Genomic DNA, 17,602 nt, shown 5'->3' on the forward strand with positions numbered 1-17,602 from the left:
ATGAAAAAGGATATATAGATTCTGTCCTTATTTATGAACATATCCAAAACATATCCAGTCAGTCCCCTACATTTGCAGATTTGAGATCCGTGGATTTGATTATTCACAGGTTGGCCTCCATCCTTCAAAGCCTCCTTCCAAAAAAACCTGCAGCCACCACATGCACATGTAGATCAAGAGAAGTAATAGTGCCACTGTATTCTGCTTTGGTCAGGCCTCACCTGGAATATTGTGTCCAGTTCTGGGCACCACAATTCAAAAAGGACATTGAGAAACTGGAGTGTGTCCAAAGGAGGGCGGCTAAAATAGTGAAGGGTCTGGAAACCATGTCCTATGAGGAACGACTTAGGGAGCTGGGGATGTTTAGCTTGGAGAAGGTTAAGAGGTGCTATGATAGCCCTGTTTAAATACTTGAAGGGATGTCATATTGAGGAGGGGGCTAACTTGTTTTCTGCTGCTCCAGAGACTGGAACCTGGAACAATGGATGCAAGCTACAAGAAAAGGGATTCCACCTGAACATTAGGAGGAGCTTCCTGACAGTAAGGGCTGTTCAACAGTGGAACACACTCCCTCAGAGAGTGGTGGAGTCTCCCTCCTTGGAGGTCTTTAAGCAGAGGCTGGATGGCCATCTGTCGGAGATGCTTCGATTGAGAGTTCCTGCATGGCAGGGGGTTGGACTGGATGGCCCTTGTTGTCTCTTCCAGCTCTACGATTCTATGATTCTGTGATCTAGACAACACCTTTGACTTCAAGAGAGGGAATAACAGTGATTGTTACGGTTGCCACCAACTTCCTCCCAAAGCCAGTTGCTCTATGGGCTGTATACAGCTGTACGCCCTTTCCAGCAGCCTGATCTTTTTCGCCTTCCTTCTTCCCCAGCTGTGCAGGCTGGTTTCTTTGTGCCTGAAAATGATCTCCTTCAGGCACACAGGTGGAGTTGCTGGATTGTTTTTTAATGACTCACTTTCACACTCTCCCTCCACCCACTCGATCCCGGGCGATTACTCTTGATAGTTCTTCTGGAAGTAGTTTGAGCTGCTGGAGGGGAGCAGAAATATGGAGGCAGGTCCTCAAAAAGCAATCCAGCAACCCCATCCAGGTGTCAGGCATTAAGAGACCAGCCTGCCTAGCTTGAAAGAGAAGGAGGGTGAAAAAGACAAAGCTACTGAAAAGGCTGGGGAGCTCTCTCTGCATGCCTGAAGCCAGTTGGGGTTCCTGGATTGTTTTTCAGGACCCACTTCCATGCTGTCCCTCTTCTAGCACCCTTCCAACTGCTCAGGCTCTGTGGAAAACTATTGAGAACAATCACCCCACAGCAGGTGGTGAGGAAAGGGAAAATATGGAAGTGGGTTGTCAAAATGCATGGGATGCAGTGGCTTAGTAGTTAAGACGTAGACTCTGATGACCGCAAGGTCAGTAGATCGGTAGGTTGACCCAAGTGCCACATGATGGAGTGAGCTGCCATCACTAGTCCCAACTTCTGTCAACCTAGCAGTTTAAAAGCATGATAAAAGTGCAAGTAGATAAATAGGTACCGTTCGGTGGGAAGGTAAAGCATTTTATGCAGTCATGTTGGCCACCTGATCGTGGAGTCCTCTTTGACAATGCTGGCTCCCTCAGCTTAGTAATGGAGATGAGCACCGCTCCTATATTCAGACACAACTAGGCAATTATATCAAAGGGGAAACCTTTACCTTCTGTCAAAAAGCAATCCAGCAACCCCTTCCCTTTTTCATGCACACAAAGGCTAGCTTGCCTAGCTGGGGAGAAAAGGAGGATGAAAAAGACAAGGCAGCTGAAAAGGCAGATGTAGAGCTCTGTCTGTGTGCCTGAAGCTAACTGGGGTTACCTGATTTTTTGTTTGTTTGTTTGTTTGTTTGTTTTTTGACAACCTGCCTCCATCCATGCTCTGCCTCTCCCTATCACCTGATCTGGAGCAATTGCTCTCAATGATTTTCCATGGAGCCTGAGCTATTGGAGTAGGAGAGTGTGGAATCGGGTCATCAAAAAGCAATCCAGCAATGCCAGTTGGCTTCAGGCACACAGAGAGAGCCTTTTTCAGCTGTCTTATTATTATTATTATTAACCTTTATTTATAAAGCGCTGTAAATTTACACAGCGCTGTACATACAATCTTTTTAATTGGACGGTTCCCTGCCCTCAGGCTTACAATCCCAGGCAGGCAAGTTGGCCTCTACATGCCTGAAACTGGGATGGGGTTGCTGGATTGGATTTTGAGGAACACAGTCTCCCCCTCCAGCAGCTCCATCAAGAGCAATCATGCCAGATGGGAGGGGGAGCATAGAAGCGAGTCATCAAAAAGTAATCCAGCAACCCCATGAGGCCTGCCTGCCCGGCTGGGGACAAAAATAAAGTGAAAGACCAGGCTGCTAAAAAGGGTGTACAGCTGCATACAGCCCACACAGCAACAGGCTTCGGGAAATGGTTCGCACTGCTACTCTATCCTCTCACAGCCCCCATGTTGTTATGTGAATGTGCACAAAGCAGTGTTGCACTTGGGGAGGGCAGAACACCAGGGATAGCCATCATTATTCACCTCCTAAAGCAAGCAGCAATCACTCATCTCCCTTCCTCTCAAAGTGCAGGACTGCTCTTTTAGTGCACTCACAGTGGCCCTAGGCTTTAGGCGGGGGCAGCAGGTGTGGGTCCTGGCCACCAGATACACATTTTAGGTGCTCCCCCTTCTAGCTGCCCACTCTGCAAGCCTGAGGCACCTTGCTGGGAGGGAGCCCTGCCCCCATCTCCACTATATTTGCAGTTTTTTCACTTTTGTGGGGGTCCTGCACTCCTATCCTAATCCCCATGAATGTGGAAGGCTGACTGTATTTGCTTAATAACTGATTGGCACCAATGGCTTTTCTCTGTTGCTCTAGGGTTTCTTTATTTTTTGAGTGTGTGCGAACTAGAGTGCAACATTCTGTCTGTGTGTATATGCGGTATAAAAAATAGGGACTGGAATATGTTACTTTCCCTGAAACATGATGTACAGCTATTTCAGGGTAGTGACGGAGATAATGGCCATAAACTTGTAAGCAATTATTTTAGGTGAACATCCTGCCTTTTTCCCATTTTGACCTTTGCTGGGAATTCAAAACAGCTTGCTGGGCAGTACAGGATAGAACCTCAGGTTTTTTAAATGTTCATTATTTTGAGAAAAGGGGAACTGTGTCAGATGTTTTGCTGGCATACATAGTAAATTGCATTGTCATTGCATTGGCTGGTAGTTTTTTCTATCATTTCTGATGGGTATGGATTCTAAGGTGCACATGTAAGCTGAATAAACTTGAACATTGTGTAAATTTCCTTTTGATATAAATATGAAAGTGAATGTGCTACCACACCTCTCCTCCATCATATTCTCTGGTGGTATTACTGTATATTTATGGTGAGCCATATTTCTTTCAAGGCTTTTCTTTGTGGCACATAATATATATTTTTTAAGTTTTTATTGAAAATTAAAAACACAGCAACAACATCGAATACACATCTCAACACAGACTCACCCACCTGCATGTCAAATTATATATAAAGAAAATTGAACAGATCAAAGACACAAAAGGAGACCACATAACATAATGATATACATGTTTCAAAAAGGACAGCTTTCCATATTTCAATTCCAGGTTTTAAATATTGTGTCCCATCTTTCTTCCTCAATACTTCTTGATTTCCTTAATCTTTTTCTTCTCTTTTCTTATGTCCAGCTTTCTTTATTCTATCTTTAGTTTCTACTCACTTCTACTATTACCTTCTACTTCTTTTTTCTCCTTTCCATTAATTTCTTTCTTCTCTTCCTTTCCTCAACCTAACTTACACACCATCTCACTTTCTCTTCTCTTCTGCTACTTACTCTCACCTTCTATCACTTGCTTTACCCTCTTTCACTCCTTCTTCCTCCCTCTTCCACAATCTCTCTCCACAGTGGCACATAATATATTGATATAACTGTGAGAGGCTGATATGTAGGACAAGCCATTACAGAGCAGAAGGTTGATATGACCTTTTGATCTCTCTCAACTACACAAATCTCTGATTAGATCCCTTGAAATTTTGCTTTATTGCTGACTTCATTTCCTTCTATTTATAGCTTAAGACTTTCAAAACAGGTTGGAATCAAGGCTTTGTTAATCACTGAAATTCTGCCAACATAAGGGCATTAAGGACTGGAATTCTGGAGGGGAAATTAGGAGTGCTTAGTTCAGTGTGTTCCCTCTACATACATCAGTATCATTTATCTGTATATTAAGTGAGGTACATTGTGGCCCATTGCAGGGTATATGCTGAAAAACACAAGGGATGCAAAATCCCTTATCCCTATGCTAATTATTCTGTGAACAGCTAGGACCATTGTTTGTTCTCTCACATGCAAATAATATTTTTATTTTCCCTTCTCAAATTAAAAGCTTGATTTTGGTTTGTTATGCATGGGCATTCCCCAACAAATATTTTATCCAGAAACACTGCATCACATTTATATCTTTGCCAGGTTTGGTTAAATATTGGACCATCTGAAAAGTCATATACACTTCAGTGTTTGTACCACCTATATTCTAGTAGATTGTATTTATCCTATTCGCCAAGATAATCTGGGGGTGTTTTTCCCCACCTAGTTCAAGTTAAGGAAATAAATATCTGTATTGCAGAAACACAGAGAGAGGTGGAATGCATAATACTAAATATCTAATATTATATAGTAAATATTATATATAGAAATTAAAATATTTCTTACTGATCTAGGATGCCTTCACTTCCCAATTGTCTTCACTCAGACTAGATCAGGGTGATGTGTGTATCAGACAAATCCAGCACAGAATTCTTCAGGGTCCTGTATGGCAAAAATGTTCACTCATTAGGCATTTGCCACTTTCTGCTCTTCTGTGCTACTGTGCCCTGTAATACCCTATCCCAGCATTCCCCAAACTGATTCCTTCCAGATAATTTTTGAGTACAATCCCATCACCACCAGCCACCATGGCCAGTGGTCAAGAACGACAGGAACTGTCCAAAATATTTGGAATGTGCCAGTTCAGAGGAGCCTGCCAATAGCCATCAGTGTCTCAGTCAGCAACAGAAAACCTCTTATGTACAAGCCAATTATTGTTCCCAGCTCATGATTTCTTCAGTTCTTATTAATAACCAATGATAGGGAATAGCAGGTATTTAACAGTAAACCTGCAGAGAACTGAGTGCTCTGCATTCACTTTGCAAAGAACTGAGCTGTGCACTTTACATGTTGTTGCTTGGAACTGAACTGTGTACTTTGTACACTGTGTACTCCTTATGCTCAGTGGGAAAACGTCCAAACTAATAAAAATTATACCTGACTACTTGCATTTCACCTTTGCCATATTCACATTGTCCTTGGCCATGCCTCTGACCACATCTGCTGTGGGAATGCAGCCCCAAGACAAACTCAAAATTTGGCTTTGGCCTGAAAGAAGTTTCCCACCCAGTCTAAGCCTTGTAATCCATTTCATCTAAAAGTAATTTCCTCCCTTCATTTCAACAAGATTTACTATTCTGCTTTAACATGAGAGCTGCTATCTCCTTTTTTACTGCAGCTAGGAGTTGCCCCATCCTTACTCTTGACTGGTTTCCACTTGTGATTCTGTGCAAGAGGTACTATGAAGAACATGAATTAAAATTATCTTTGGATGTACCATGTATAGCAATAGCATTTTTATACCGCTTATCAGTGCACAATCTGGGTACTCATTTTAGTAACCTCAGAAGGATGCAAGCCTGAGTCAAGCTTGAGCCCTTTTGCTGGTATTGAACTCGCAAACTTATGGTTTGTGAGTGAATGGCTGCAGTACAGGTATTTAACCACTGTGCCACCAGGGTTCCTGTACTTGGATAACAAGGATATATGTAAATGACAGGTTTTTAAATTTGGTCATATAACCTCAAAGGAACTGAATATCATAGTGTCTCTTGGACAGGGTCCATTTCTCTCTTTTCCTTTCCCTTCAAATGCCTTTATTAAGATTGGTACATAGCCATATGTTCTTGAGTATCTTTTTTTTAAGCCTTTGTTTGGTAGGTATTTGAAAACCAAAAACTGCTTGCAATCTGTTTTAGTCCACTTTACCACTCTTGTTGATGTTATGGGACCACTTTAAAGGCAGTAGATATTATCAGGAGAGCAGGTGCAAACAGGCCATTCAGTTTTTGATATGGAAATGATCAGCACTGAAGTAATCTAATATAAATGTGTAGATATACATTTTAAAACACAAATTCTGATATCTGGTATTTCTTCACTTTTCTTTCAAACAGATTTCATTAAACAAAGAAGAGCAGGTCTGAATGAATTCATTCAAAATTTAGTACAACAGCCAGAACTCTGTAATCAGTAAGTGAACCTATTTTTCCTAGAAAGCATAGATAAGAGGGAGTGACAAATTGTAAAACAGAAGCCATAATCAATACAGAGAAAATAAAATACAAAGGAAATGGCTTCTTTGTTCACCGGTTATCCAGCTACTATGTATTCTGAAAGTGGAAGTAGAATCTTGGTTTTAGTTAACCTATTCTCAAATCATCTAACTGTTTTGAGGCAATTTCCATTTTGCAGATTGTGATAATCACTTCTTTTTTTCTTTCTGTACACATATATCCTATTTTGAGTGCCTATATTTCCAAATAAGATAAAGTTTTGGAAATATTTGTGTCTTGAAAATCTTTGTAGTGAAATAGGTAATTTTTTCTGTTCACATAAAAAAGATATAATAATTCATTTGTTATGGTTTGTTTTAACTGTCTTTCTTAGCCCAGATGTGAGAACATTTCTTCAGATGGATAATCCAAAGCACCAGTTTGATCCATCTGAAGATGAAGATGAGAGGAACAGTGAAAAGGTAACTATTAGAAGGGCAGCAATTTGACTTCTTGCCCTTTTATACTACAGTGTAAAGTAGTGATTCCCAAACTCTGGCCTTCCAAATGTTTTGGAATTCTGCTCCCATAATTCCAGACCATTGGCCAAGATGGCTGAGGCTTCTGTGAGCTGAAGCCCCAAACACCTGGAGGACCAGAGTTTGGGAATCACTGGTGTAAAGGGAAACTTTATTTATGTCCCTGCAACTCAGGGACCACATGAGCATTTGATAACTTAACTGTGTTAATGGGAAAATGGCAATACTTCAATTAGCATGATGCTTTGAATAGCTTGATTCTAATCCTGTGCTTCACCAACAGTGTAGTTAAAAGCACACATGCAGTCTCAAAAATAGGTGTTATTCTGACAGTGACCCTGGCAATTGCATCAGTGTGTAGTATTATACCACCCACCAACAATGATACACATGTTGATTTTCTTTTGGAATTCCCTGGTGCTCTCGATGATCTACTGTATGTTTGCAATGTGGCCCTAGTGCCTCTTTCCTGAACCCTGCTTGTGCCTCTGGGATCTCTCTCCATGTATGATTGGAGTCTATGCTGCACAATTTTGACTATAATTTTGCTTGGGAAATTAATGCTATGGTCCTATAGTTGCTGCTATCTGTTGTGTCTCCTTTTTTTTTTTTTTTTTTTTTTTTTTTTTTTTTTTTGTGGATTGAGATGTATATTGATCATTTTCAGTCTGTTGGCCACTGTTTTGTTTTCTACTTTTGTTGGCATATTTTAGTTAACACTAGAGGTGATTCTGTCTGTGTGGATTATAACAATTCACTTGTAATATCATCTGTTCCTGGTGATTTATTCTTCCCAGTGTCTCTTATTAGCTTCCACCTTGCTCTCTAAAATTTAGATTAAACAAATTACCAAAATTAAACACATTACCAGAAGCAAGATGTGATCATTACTGAGAAAAGGAAAAACTGCAACTGCATCTGAACATATAGGTAGCATTTGGTATAGTGACTTCCAGTGTTGCTTATCATGAATGCATTCATTTCCTTTTGTCAATATTATAGCTTCATGTCAAAACAAGCTGAATTTTCCTCTGATCTGCATACTAAGCAATGTGGAGGACATAGACTTTGGTCCCAAAATAAGACAGCTTTCTGAGAAACAATGTTGAAAAAAAGCAATTGACACTTCAAGTGTTCATAACCTGTGTCAAGAACATCCCTGCAATTACTGGACTCATACAAATTAACCTTTGTTCCTTTCAAAGACCGGGTTACAAAAGGACAGTCTTATTCTTTGGCTGGACTGGATGTTCTTTTACAGGGAGGGAAATTACCAGAAATGTTAGGATGTCACTATTTCCAATAAATGCAAATGTCTGAAAGTTTGGTCTGATTTTCATGCTTGTTTTTGTCTCTCTCTTGCATTGAACAGCTAAATTCTATCTCTCAGAATATCAACCTGGGGCCTTCTGGAAATCCTCAGTAGGTTTCAGTTAAACATCAACCAAACTTTGCACTGTCTTTATTAATTATAAACAAAATTAAACAAGTCCATTAATATATTTGCCATTTTTAGCAGTTTTAAGGAGGAACTGTGATAACTGGGTATGAAGTAAATCCTTTCTTGCATTTTATATAAGTTTAAGGAACAAAGAGGGAAAGGATGAACTTCTGGGAAGTTAATGAAATATTCAAAGATATAGCTGTGTTAGTCTGTAGAATCAGTATGTGGAGAGATCTTGTAGCACCTTTGAGACCAACTGAAAGAAAGTTGGCAGCCTAAGCTTTCCTAAACTTAAGTCTACTCTCCGATGCATCTGAGGAAGTAGACTTAAGTCTAGGAAAGCTCATGCTGCAACCTTATTTCTTTCAGTTAGTCTCAAAGGTGTTACAAGACCTCTTTACAAACTTAATGAATTGTTGAACAAAACAAGCATGGAGGGCAGCGAGTAGCACATCCATAAAACAGGTGGTATTCAATCAGGATGAAAAGGAGCAGTCACCTGATTTTGATAAAGCTGAAGTGTGGGGAAGGCTCGTCCTACCAATAGACACAGCAAGGTGACAGTTTGTTAATTTTATATGTGTTACCTTTTTACTATCAGCATACAGTAAAAATTATTGTCATGAAATAGCCTGTTTTGTGTGCCAAAATAATATGGATGGCTTTGGATACTGTGTCTCTTGACTTAAGGGAGAGAAGATACCGTGCGTTGCTCTGCCTCAGACAACAAAATGTCTTGGACTAGCCCTGACTATGGGGATAATACAGAAGATATAAAAGGGATGGTTACTACAATGAATGAAATCAGTGATAGTGAGGAAGATTAATGTGTTGAATGTCGGCCATTGTGTTACTAAATAATATCACAGCAACTTTAATTTCCTGAATTCCTTAAGTGACCTTTTTTTATTCTGAATCCTTTTTAGTGCTAAACCAACAGACTTTGACTTCCTGAAAGTTATTGGGAAGGGCAGCTTTGGCAAGGTAAGCCTTTTTAAAAATCATACATCACAAGCAGGCAACTTCCAGAGATCCAGAAAATGCAATCCTCCTCACCTCCCCTAATTTCAGAGAGATGCATCTGCCTCTCTGATCCCTGCTCCACTTCCCAACACCCTGAAAAAAGTGCCCTAAAAGAGTTAGCTGTGTCTTCTAGTGGGCATAGTTGGAATTTGCCTGCATTTTTGACGGCAGCCTACTTGGGGTCAATTCTGGTCATTTCCAATTTTGATATAAAATCCCAATAGCTTAGAACAAGCTGAAACTCTGAAAATTCAAGAAATGGGTGCTTGGATCTCCTAAGAGGTATCATTAGCCCTTTCAGGGATATATATAATAAAATATAGGTGTTGGATGTTTAGATGCAAGGTGGGGAGCATATTTTGCCCATTCCTTTTGTATCTGTTTTTTTTACTTCACCCCTGATCTTATTTTGGTTCTATTGAAGGGGTGGGAATCCTCTTTTCCTTATGACATTAGGTGGTGAACTGTAGCTTCCATGCAGGAAGGTCCCAACTTTGGTCTCCAGAGTTCCTAGTTTTAAAAGGATTCTTTTAACCAGTGGTGTGAAAGGCATCTGCCTGAAGCCCTGAAGATTGCTACCAGTTAGTATATAATATTGGGCTAAATAAATAAATTCTCAAAGTCTTGTGGAAAGGCAGATGGGGGGAATCTCCTTATGCTGGACTACAACTTCAGTTGTAGCCACTATAGTAAAGAATGGTGGAAATCACAGTCCAACAGCATTTGGAGGGCCTTAGAATGCACACTTCAGGTCCTAAGGCATCTTCCTATATGTGTACATTCTAAAGATTTATTATTTAATGGTAAAGTATGTTTTTCCTCTACTTCAGTTCCACAAGAAAATTTGACTCTATCCAAATTCTTCTTCAGGTTCTTCTTGCAAAACGAAAACTGGATGGAAAGTTCTATGCTGTGAAAGTACTACAGAAAAAAATTGTTCTCAACAGGAAAGAGGTGAAAGGAAATAGATATTTCATTTTTCATTCTAATTACAAAATTTCCTATTTACTTATTGACCTTTCACTTCCTTGCAGCAAAAACATATCATGGCTGAACGTAATGTGCTGTTGAAAAATGTGAAACATCCATTTTTAGTTGGATTGCATTATTCATTCCAAACTACAGAGAAGCTTTACTTTGTTCTGGATTTTGTTAATGGAGGGGAGGTAGGTGTATTTTGGGGGTATTTGTCTTGTGGAGGAATGGTATCCATTGAAATTCATAAAATTACTAGTTTATAGCTATTTAGGAAATAATCTGCAATAACTAATTGTGACAATTAATTCCAAAGAGTTATCTCATTGCATATATAAATTCATTAGTCACTCTGTTGCCAATTATTGCCTTTTATACTGGAAGATAAAATGTTAGATTACCAGCATATCAGTATATGACATCACAATAGCCATTTATATATTGGCCTAAAATCCTTCTTTAAGAATAGATATTTTGTTTACCAACTGTAGCTGAGGCATGCAGGGGCAATAGATGAGACAAAATAAGGAAATGGTTAAAAGAAAGGTGTGATTAGCTATGCACATAAAGAATCCATTTTCATTGTTTTTATAGTTGTTCATAAGGAAAATTGTGTTAATCTTTTGGTAAGAATGACAACATAATGCCACACTCTTAACTTGCATTCTAAATATTTTCAGCTGTTCTTTCATTTGCAAAAAGAACGTTCCTTTCCTGAACACAGAGCCAGGTTTTATGCTGCTGAAATAGCCAGTGCATTGGGCTACCTACATTCCATAAAAATTGTATACAGGTAATGATTCAGATTACATTGAGCTTTAAAGATTCAAATAGATGGCCAAAGTTGATTGGAAGTATTTATATTATTAATATTTATTGGATTCTGCCACTAACTAGTTTATTGATGTACACATAGCCTGAATCATTTTTAAAATCTTGTTCAAGAGTGCATGTTTATTGATAGACATTTACTCAGCTGTCTGATTGTGAACTGTCTTTTTCTTTTTTTGTGTGTATATGCAGAGATTTAAAACCAGAAAACATTCTCCTAGATTCACTGGTAAGTAGATATACTTATTGCCCCAGAATGCTTTCCGGTATTATGATCACTCACATTGTACATTGTTTTACAGTAGAATGTCTATTTTCAATGCAGGGACATGTTGTCTTAACAGATTTTGGGCTTTGTAAAGAAGGAATTGCTATTTCAGACACTACGGCAACATTTTGTGGAACTCCTGAGGTGAGTTCATTTCTGTGAATTGTGGTCTTATTGCTCAGAACAAGACATCCAGAATAACATGGCTTGAGTGCCTTATTCTAATCACAGAAGTGGTGCAGGTAGATGAACAGAGATTGCATGAGAAGGCAGCTATCCGTCATTTGCTGTAAGAGCCAAAAACTCACAGAGAGCAGGTGGGGGGGGACCCCAGAGAATTCTCGTAAGTGTAGATGAGACTTCAGACAAATAAATGCTATCTTCCTTCTCCAAATGAGTAGTCCATCTTTGTTTGCTTCTACAGTACCTTGCCCCTGAGGTGATCAGAAAGCAACCCTATGATAACACAGTAGATTGGTGGTGCCTTGGAGCTGTTCTGTATGAAATGTTGTATGGTCTGGTAGGTATTTGGTGATTTTCACATCTCATTCCTTAACTAATACCTCTAAATTCTTTTGAATGATGATTACTAGGAGACAAAATCAAAAGGGAGCTATTGCCCAAATATACTTTCGGAGCTGAAATGGGGTGCTGGACTTGCTTGGATTTATCAGGACTAATCTTGTTCACACAAGAGCTAGTATAGTCTATCTTGTATTAATATCTATTGTTTTATGTGTATTTTGTAGAATGTATGCCACTGGCAGGTTTCATTTTTATCAATTTTATTGTTTGTATGTACAGCGCTGTGTAAATCTACAGCGCTATATAAATAAAGTATAATAATAATAATAATAATAATAATAATAATAGTAGTAGTATGGTGTTGTGGTTTGAGTATTGAACTATAACTCTGAAGATCAGGATTCGAATGCTCACTCAGTCACGGAAACTCCCTCGGTGACCTTGGGCAAGCCATATTCTCTTCGTCTCACGAGAAGGCAAGGCAAACCCCATGATAAAGTCACCTTTGAGTCTCCATATATCTGAAATAACATGAAGGCACACAACACATACACGCACACAGTAGGAAGCCATGCTCTATTCTATCAGAACTATTCCTGATGACAGTATTTAATAACAGAACATTTAAAGTTCATACTTACAAACTGGATTTCAACAAGTCTTTTATTGCTTTTGGTATTCTTTTGTTAAATTCCTGAATTCTTAGTGGAAACAAATTATGTCACGTAGCACAAATGGAACAGACAGCAAAGGCAGTAATTATGTTATTCATTGCTAAATAGAATGGAATTATCTAGAAAAAAAAGACAGTATCCATTAAAAGGACATTAGTAGCATATTCTCATTTCCCCTGCTATTTCTCCTTGTTATTTTAGGAAAATAAATTTGGTTTAGGTGTTTAGACCAGAAATATTCTGGAATATACCTTTTCCTCTTCCTTCTTGCTCATTTACATGATGCTTTCTTTACCACACTAAAGTGAACACAAAGATGTTGGTTATGAGATTTTTCATCATGCTACAAACAATGTTTTAAAGTAAATAATGAAACAACTGATGTAAGGATGTCACTGAAAATATGACAGAAAAATACAAATATCAGATGTCGCCAAATAGAACAACACTATTCTTCCATGGTTGTGAAGGTCTGAGATTTTCGGCAACTGTGTGATGGTTTTAATTTCTAGTCACTCTAGATGAGGTTTCTTTCTTGAAACCCAGATATGACGGTGTGTGCCTTGAACATAAATTTATGATTTATAATTATCTATCTAAATTTAATTTTTTATTTTGTTAATTTTTTAGTCTAGTCATTCACTAGGGCTGGGATGGTTAGCAAATATGAAACTGGAACCTAAAGTAAACCAATTATAATATGCATCACTTCATACTAATGCCAGCCATAAAGAAGGCCTTGACAAAGTATTCACTTTCACAGTGTAAAGTATTAACATTTGTGAAAGTCCAAGAAAAGAGAATTCCAGTTCCTTTTGGGCCTCATACAAGAACAAAAATAAATAAGTGGATGTTCTTAAGTATTATCTCTTTAGTGAACTCCATGGAGAACTTGGCTTCCACTGCTAAGGTTTGCTAGCATGAATTATCTCTCACTTTGCTTTATCATTCTGAAATTATGATCTAAGTCAGGTTAGACACTTGCAATAACAATATGATGCCCTGTCTCTCCCTGGTACCCAACACCTGCTCCCAAGAGTTTCTAACCTTCTGGAGAAGTCAAAGTATTCACCACATATGTATAATAACAGTGTTGGACCCTGTTATATTGTTATGCTAGTATAATTTCCTAAATCTGTATCTTTTGTTACACCTCTAGCCTCCTTTTTACTGCCGTGATGTTGCTGAAATGTATGAAAACATTCTTCACAAACCCCTGCATTTAAGGCCAGGCATCAGTCTTACAGCTTGGTCTATTTTGGAAGAACTTCTAGAGAAAGATAGGCAAAACAGACTTGGCGCTAAAGAAGACTTTGTACGTAATGTATCCCAAAGAACATTGTTATGTTTAGGATTGTAACACCACTAAATAAGAATTCTAAATATTGTCTTATCTTTCAGAATTATCAATTGCCATGATAGACTTAAAAAGTATATGTAAACTGGTTGTATATGGAACAATGAACACAAGTTTGGCTGCTGCACTTTCTTCCAGTGGACAAAATATACCACCTAATGCAGTCAGGTTTTTTAAGCATGACTGATGTAAAAACACTATTTTTCAGTTAGCATTGTAACTAAACCCTACAGAACTTTGTGGCTGGAATTACAGATTTGTTGGTACAGAGAATTTTGTTTGTTTGTTTGTTTTGTTTTTGTTTGTTTGTTTTGCATGAAGTAGAAAATCCACAAATTTGCCAGTTAACATGTTCCGTCTAAAGCTGAATGTGTAATGGATTATGACTAATCCATTAACTTGAAGGGTAGTTAAGCATAGATTGCAGTTCTAAACCGTATATTTTACTAGCTAGAACATTTCAGATGGAAATTTTAAAAGAGTTTATAGCAAGAGATGATTATGTAAGACAATTTAATCCATATATTGATATAATAACTTAACTTTGCATGTATAGATAGGTTCCAGAGTTTTCAAAGAACTTCATATACATATTTAAAAGTGCCTATAATAACTCTGTAGTAGGCCAGTTATGGTAAGTAGAAAATCTGAAATGGGGTGTTCTAATTCACAACTCAATCAATTGTCTTCTGATTTCATGACATTTTTTAGATTGCAATTTTTAAAAAACGTTGTTGGTTTTTTCATTGAGCTACTTAATGTGGGTTATTTTCTGACTCTAAGAATTCCAGTGTATTTCTGAGTTTAAAAGTGGCCTGTTTTCACAAGAGTGTTTCTGGGTGCAGGATTAAAATATGATAGGGCTAGAAAAATGTTCCTACGAGGTGCAGTGTTTGTTCTGAGTAGCAAGCCATGAAGCTGCCAGTCTTCCATTTGTACAAAAAAAAAAAACCCTAACCAACACAATTTATTTTGAAATACAATTGTTCTTGCCCATTTAAAAAAATGTATACATTAGGTAGCTGAAACTTTGGGACACTGTTTGTAACTCTTCACTTGGCAGTTTCATTAAATCCCCATTTGGGTCAAAATCTGTGTGAATTCTCTAAGAAAACATATTTTGGAGGGGGGACTAAAATGTTCTGTCTTCCTCTGTGGGTTAAATCAATTATGATGTGATTAGTGGTTATGTCTGCTGAGTGTACAGTTCCCAGAGCATTTTTAGTTTGTTTTCCCACTTGCAACTGTTTATGCTACAAATTCTTCAGATCCTGAATGTTTTAAATACTTGATTCATATACACTAAGATTTTAAAACTGCATTATGTGAGCTGAGGGATGTTTTCTGATCCAAGTGAGAATTCCAATGTATTGTAATTTAGGATAAAATTTGCACCTCTAGCATTGGGATATTTCCTGGCCCCAATGAGAATTCCAAAATCCCCACCCACAGAAGAAATATTGATTTCTCTTGAAACATACCAATAACCAAATCCATCACTTCTGATTTGCTGGTATCATGATTTGCTAGAAATCAGCACAGGACATTTTTTTAAAAATCCCAGAATACCACATTGGAGACGAGACAAACCCCCCCCCCCCCCCGTTTGTCTTGCCATGTTTGGTCTTTGTCTCCCCCCTTAAAAAGAAAACCTGCATGGTGCGTGGCTAAAATTTAGAGAAAACCCTTTGGGTGACACTGTTGTAGATCTAGCTCTGTTTGTATTCTACAACAAAATGTGATACTGGGGGACTAAAATGTTCTGTCCTACTGAATGAGGGTTACATAATCATCTTTGTTTAAGGGCTTAAATTGTTGCATTCACTATTTCAAAAGCTTTGGCTCCCTTAATCTCCTAGTATTGCTGGCTGTGCATTGCTTCTCTTCCTCCTAAGCTTCTCTGTTTAAGTGGTTAAAGAAACCACATTATTGCAGGGGTGAAACAAGAAAAAGAAACTAGGCTGATTATTTTAAAACAGTAACTTCCCCCAACCCATTTTATCCTTTCATTTCCCTCACCCTTTTTTGGCAGGGGGGGGGATTGGACAGAGAAAGCATGGAAGGGAGATGCATACTACAATATAACTTTTCCTGTATTGCAAACACATACTGAACAGATGGCTGTGTTCTGACTCAGCCAGTTTGCTTAACAATGCTGCTATATGCTTAAGCAGGAGCCATGATGACGTGGTGGTTTTTACACAGGACTAGGAGATCAAGGTTTAAATCCCTGCTTGACTGTGGAAACTCAGTGGGTGACCCTGAGTGCGTGTCTCAGCACCAGAAAACCTCATGATAGGCTTGTATTTGGGTTGCTATAAGTCGGAAACGACTTGAAGGCACACAATAACAACAACAAATGCAAAGGTCAGCAGCATGCTTATTTACCCAGCACCGATAATTCCTTGGAAAGAACATACAGATACTGTACTTGAAATATTTCTTGTAACCATAGCATTGGGAATAGAATAAATTTACTAAACTTTGAAGGGTTACTCATTGTATTTTGTGGATGGTGGCAGATGGTGACCCTCCACTCAATTCACGGTACATAGTACTCAAAGCTAGCCATATTATTTTGGCATGTGAGGCAGAAAATCTCACAGGCATCTCTGCCCATTCTTGTTGGTGAAAGTACAACAATAATGAAGTAAATTACTAAGAATTTCCTGCTCTTCCATGATGTCCAAAGTCTGCTGCCTGAGTGATTGCTGCACTTTGCCTAATGATAGGCTCTGTAACCTTCCCAATGCTTTCCTGTCAAAACTCTGGCTATCCCTTTTGCACAAAAGTATTGTAAGTGAAACTGAAGACTGATGGAATGCCATGCAGTTAAATAAATGAATTTGAACACTTCTAGGACAAAATTCCCCAGTGCAATGTCCTCCAAATATTTTGGGCCATAACTCCCACCATCCACATGCTGGCTTGGAATGGTGAGAGTCATAGTCCAAAACATCTGGATAGCACTGTGCTGGAGAAAGAATCAAATATGTTGCTCTAAGTCTAACCTTTTACAAAAAATTGTTTTGCCAAAAGAGAAGGGCTCCTTCTTAATACATATAAGATAGGCAAATGTGTTGTGTGAAGCAACTTGTATGAAATGGTCTTTATCTTTTATTTCAGCTTGAAATTCAAAGGCATCCCTTTTTTGAATCTCTCAGCTGGACTGACCTCCTACAAAAAAAGATCCTGCCACCATTTAATCCTAATGTGGTAGGTGCAATAGCATATGCTACCATAGTTAGTAAAAATATAAGAAACCACCCAAGAAATTAATCTGTTAAAAACACTGACAATAATTATACTCAGATTCAATGAGCTGGATGAAAAATCCTTATCCTTACATCAAATTATTTTGAAGACAGAAATGATTGTTTAAAAAGAACTTCTTGGGTGAATCCAACTTTGAAACTGCCCAGACCTTTGTTAGTGTCTCAGACTCAAAGAGACAAACAGTTGTTGTTTTTAAAAATTGTTGTAAGCCACTTTGAATCCCAATCTTGGGAAGAAGTAGAATAGAAATAAATATATCAACAACCTAATAATGAGTCTACAAAAATGGA

At 38.3% G+C, this 17,602-nt stretch overlaps 1 protein-coding gene across 6 annotated transcripts in view; it reads left to right on the forward strand.

Annotated features, from left to right (window-relative positions):
* Window positions 1-17,602, forward strand: part of LOC149317388 (serine/threonine-protein kinase Sgk3) — a 66,890-nt gene that overhangs the window by 47,611 nt on the left and 1,677 nt on the right. For 4 of the 6 annotated variants that reach the window (XM_089517396.1, XM_089517398.1, XM_089517397.1 and 1 more), the window contains exons 5-16: window positions 6,302-6,377; window positions 6,795-6,882; window positions 8,312-8,361; window positions 9,310-9,367; window positions 10,277-10,360; window positions 10,441-10,572; window positions 11,062-11,174; window positions 11,405-11,441; window positions 11,538-11,624; window positions 11,905-12,000; window positions 13,839-13,994; window positions 17,163-17,252. In XM_089517396.1, the coding sequence (XP_089373522.1) occupies window positions 6,302-6,377; window positions 6,795-6,882; window positions 8,312-8,361; window positions 9,310-9,367; window positions 10,277-10,360; window positions 10,441-10,572; window positions 11,062-11,174; window positions 11,405-11,441; window positions 11,538-11,624; window positions 11,905-12,000; window positions 13,839-13,994; window positions 17,163-17,252 (1,067 nt within the window). The remainder of the gene's footprint in view (window positions 1-6,301; window positions 6,378-6,794; window positions 6,883-8,311; window positions 8,362-9,309; window positions 9,368-10,276; window positions 10,361-10,440; window positions 10,573-11,061; window positions 11,175-11,404; window positions 11,442-11,537; window positions 11,625-11,904; window positions 12,001-13,838; window positions 13,995-17,162; window positions 17,253-17,602) is intronic. The other 2 variants (XM_089517400.1, XM_089517401.1) reach the window with 2 other exon arrangements.

The sequence above is a fragment of the Sceloporus occidentalis genome, unplaced genomic scaffold (genome assembly GCF_023333645.1).
Source record: "Sceloporus occidentalis isolate IW3139 unplaced genomic scaffold, rSceOcc1.0.p SCAF_3, whole genome shotgun sequence".
NCBI lineage: Eukaryota > Metazoa > Chordata > Lepidosauria > Squamata > Phrynosomatidae > Sceloporus > Sceloporus occidentalis.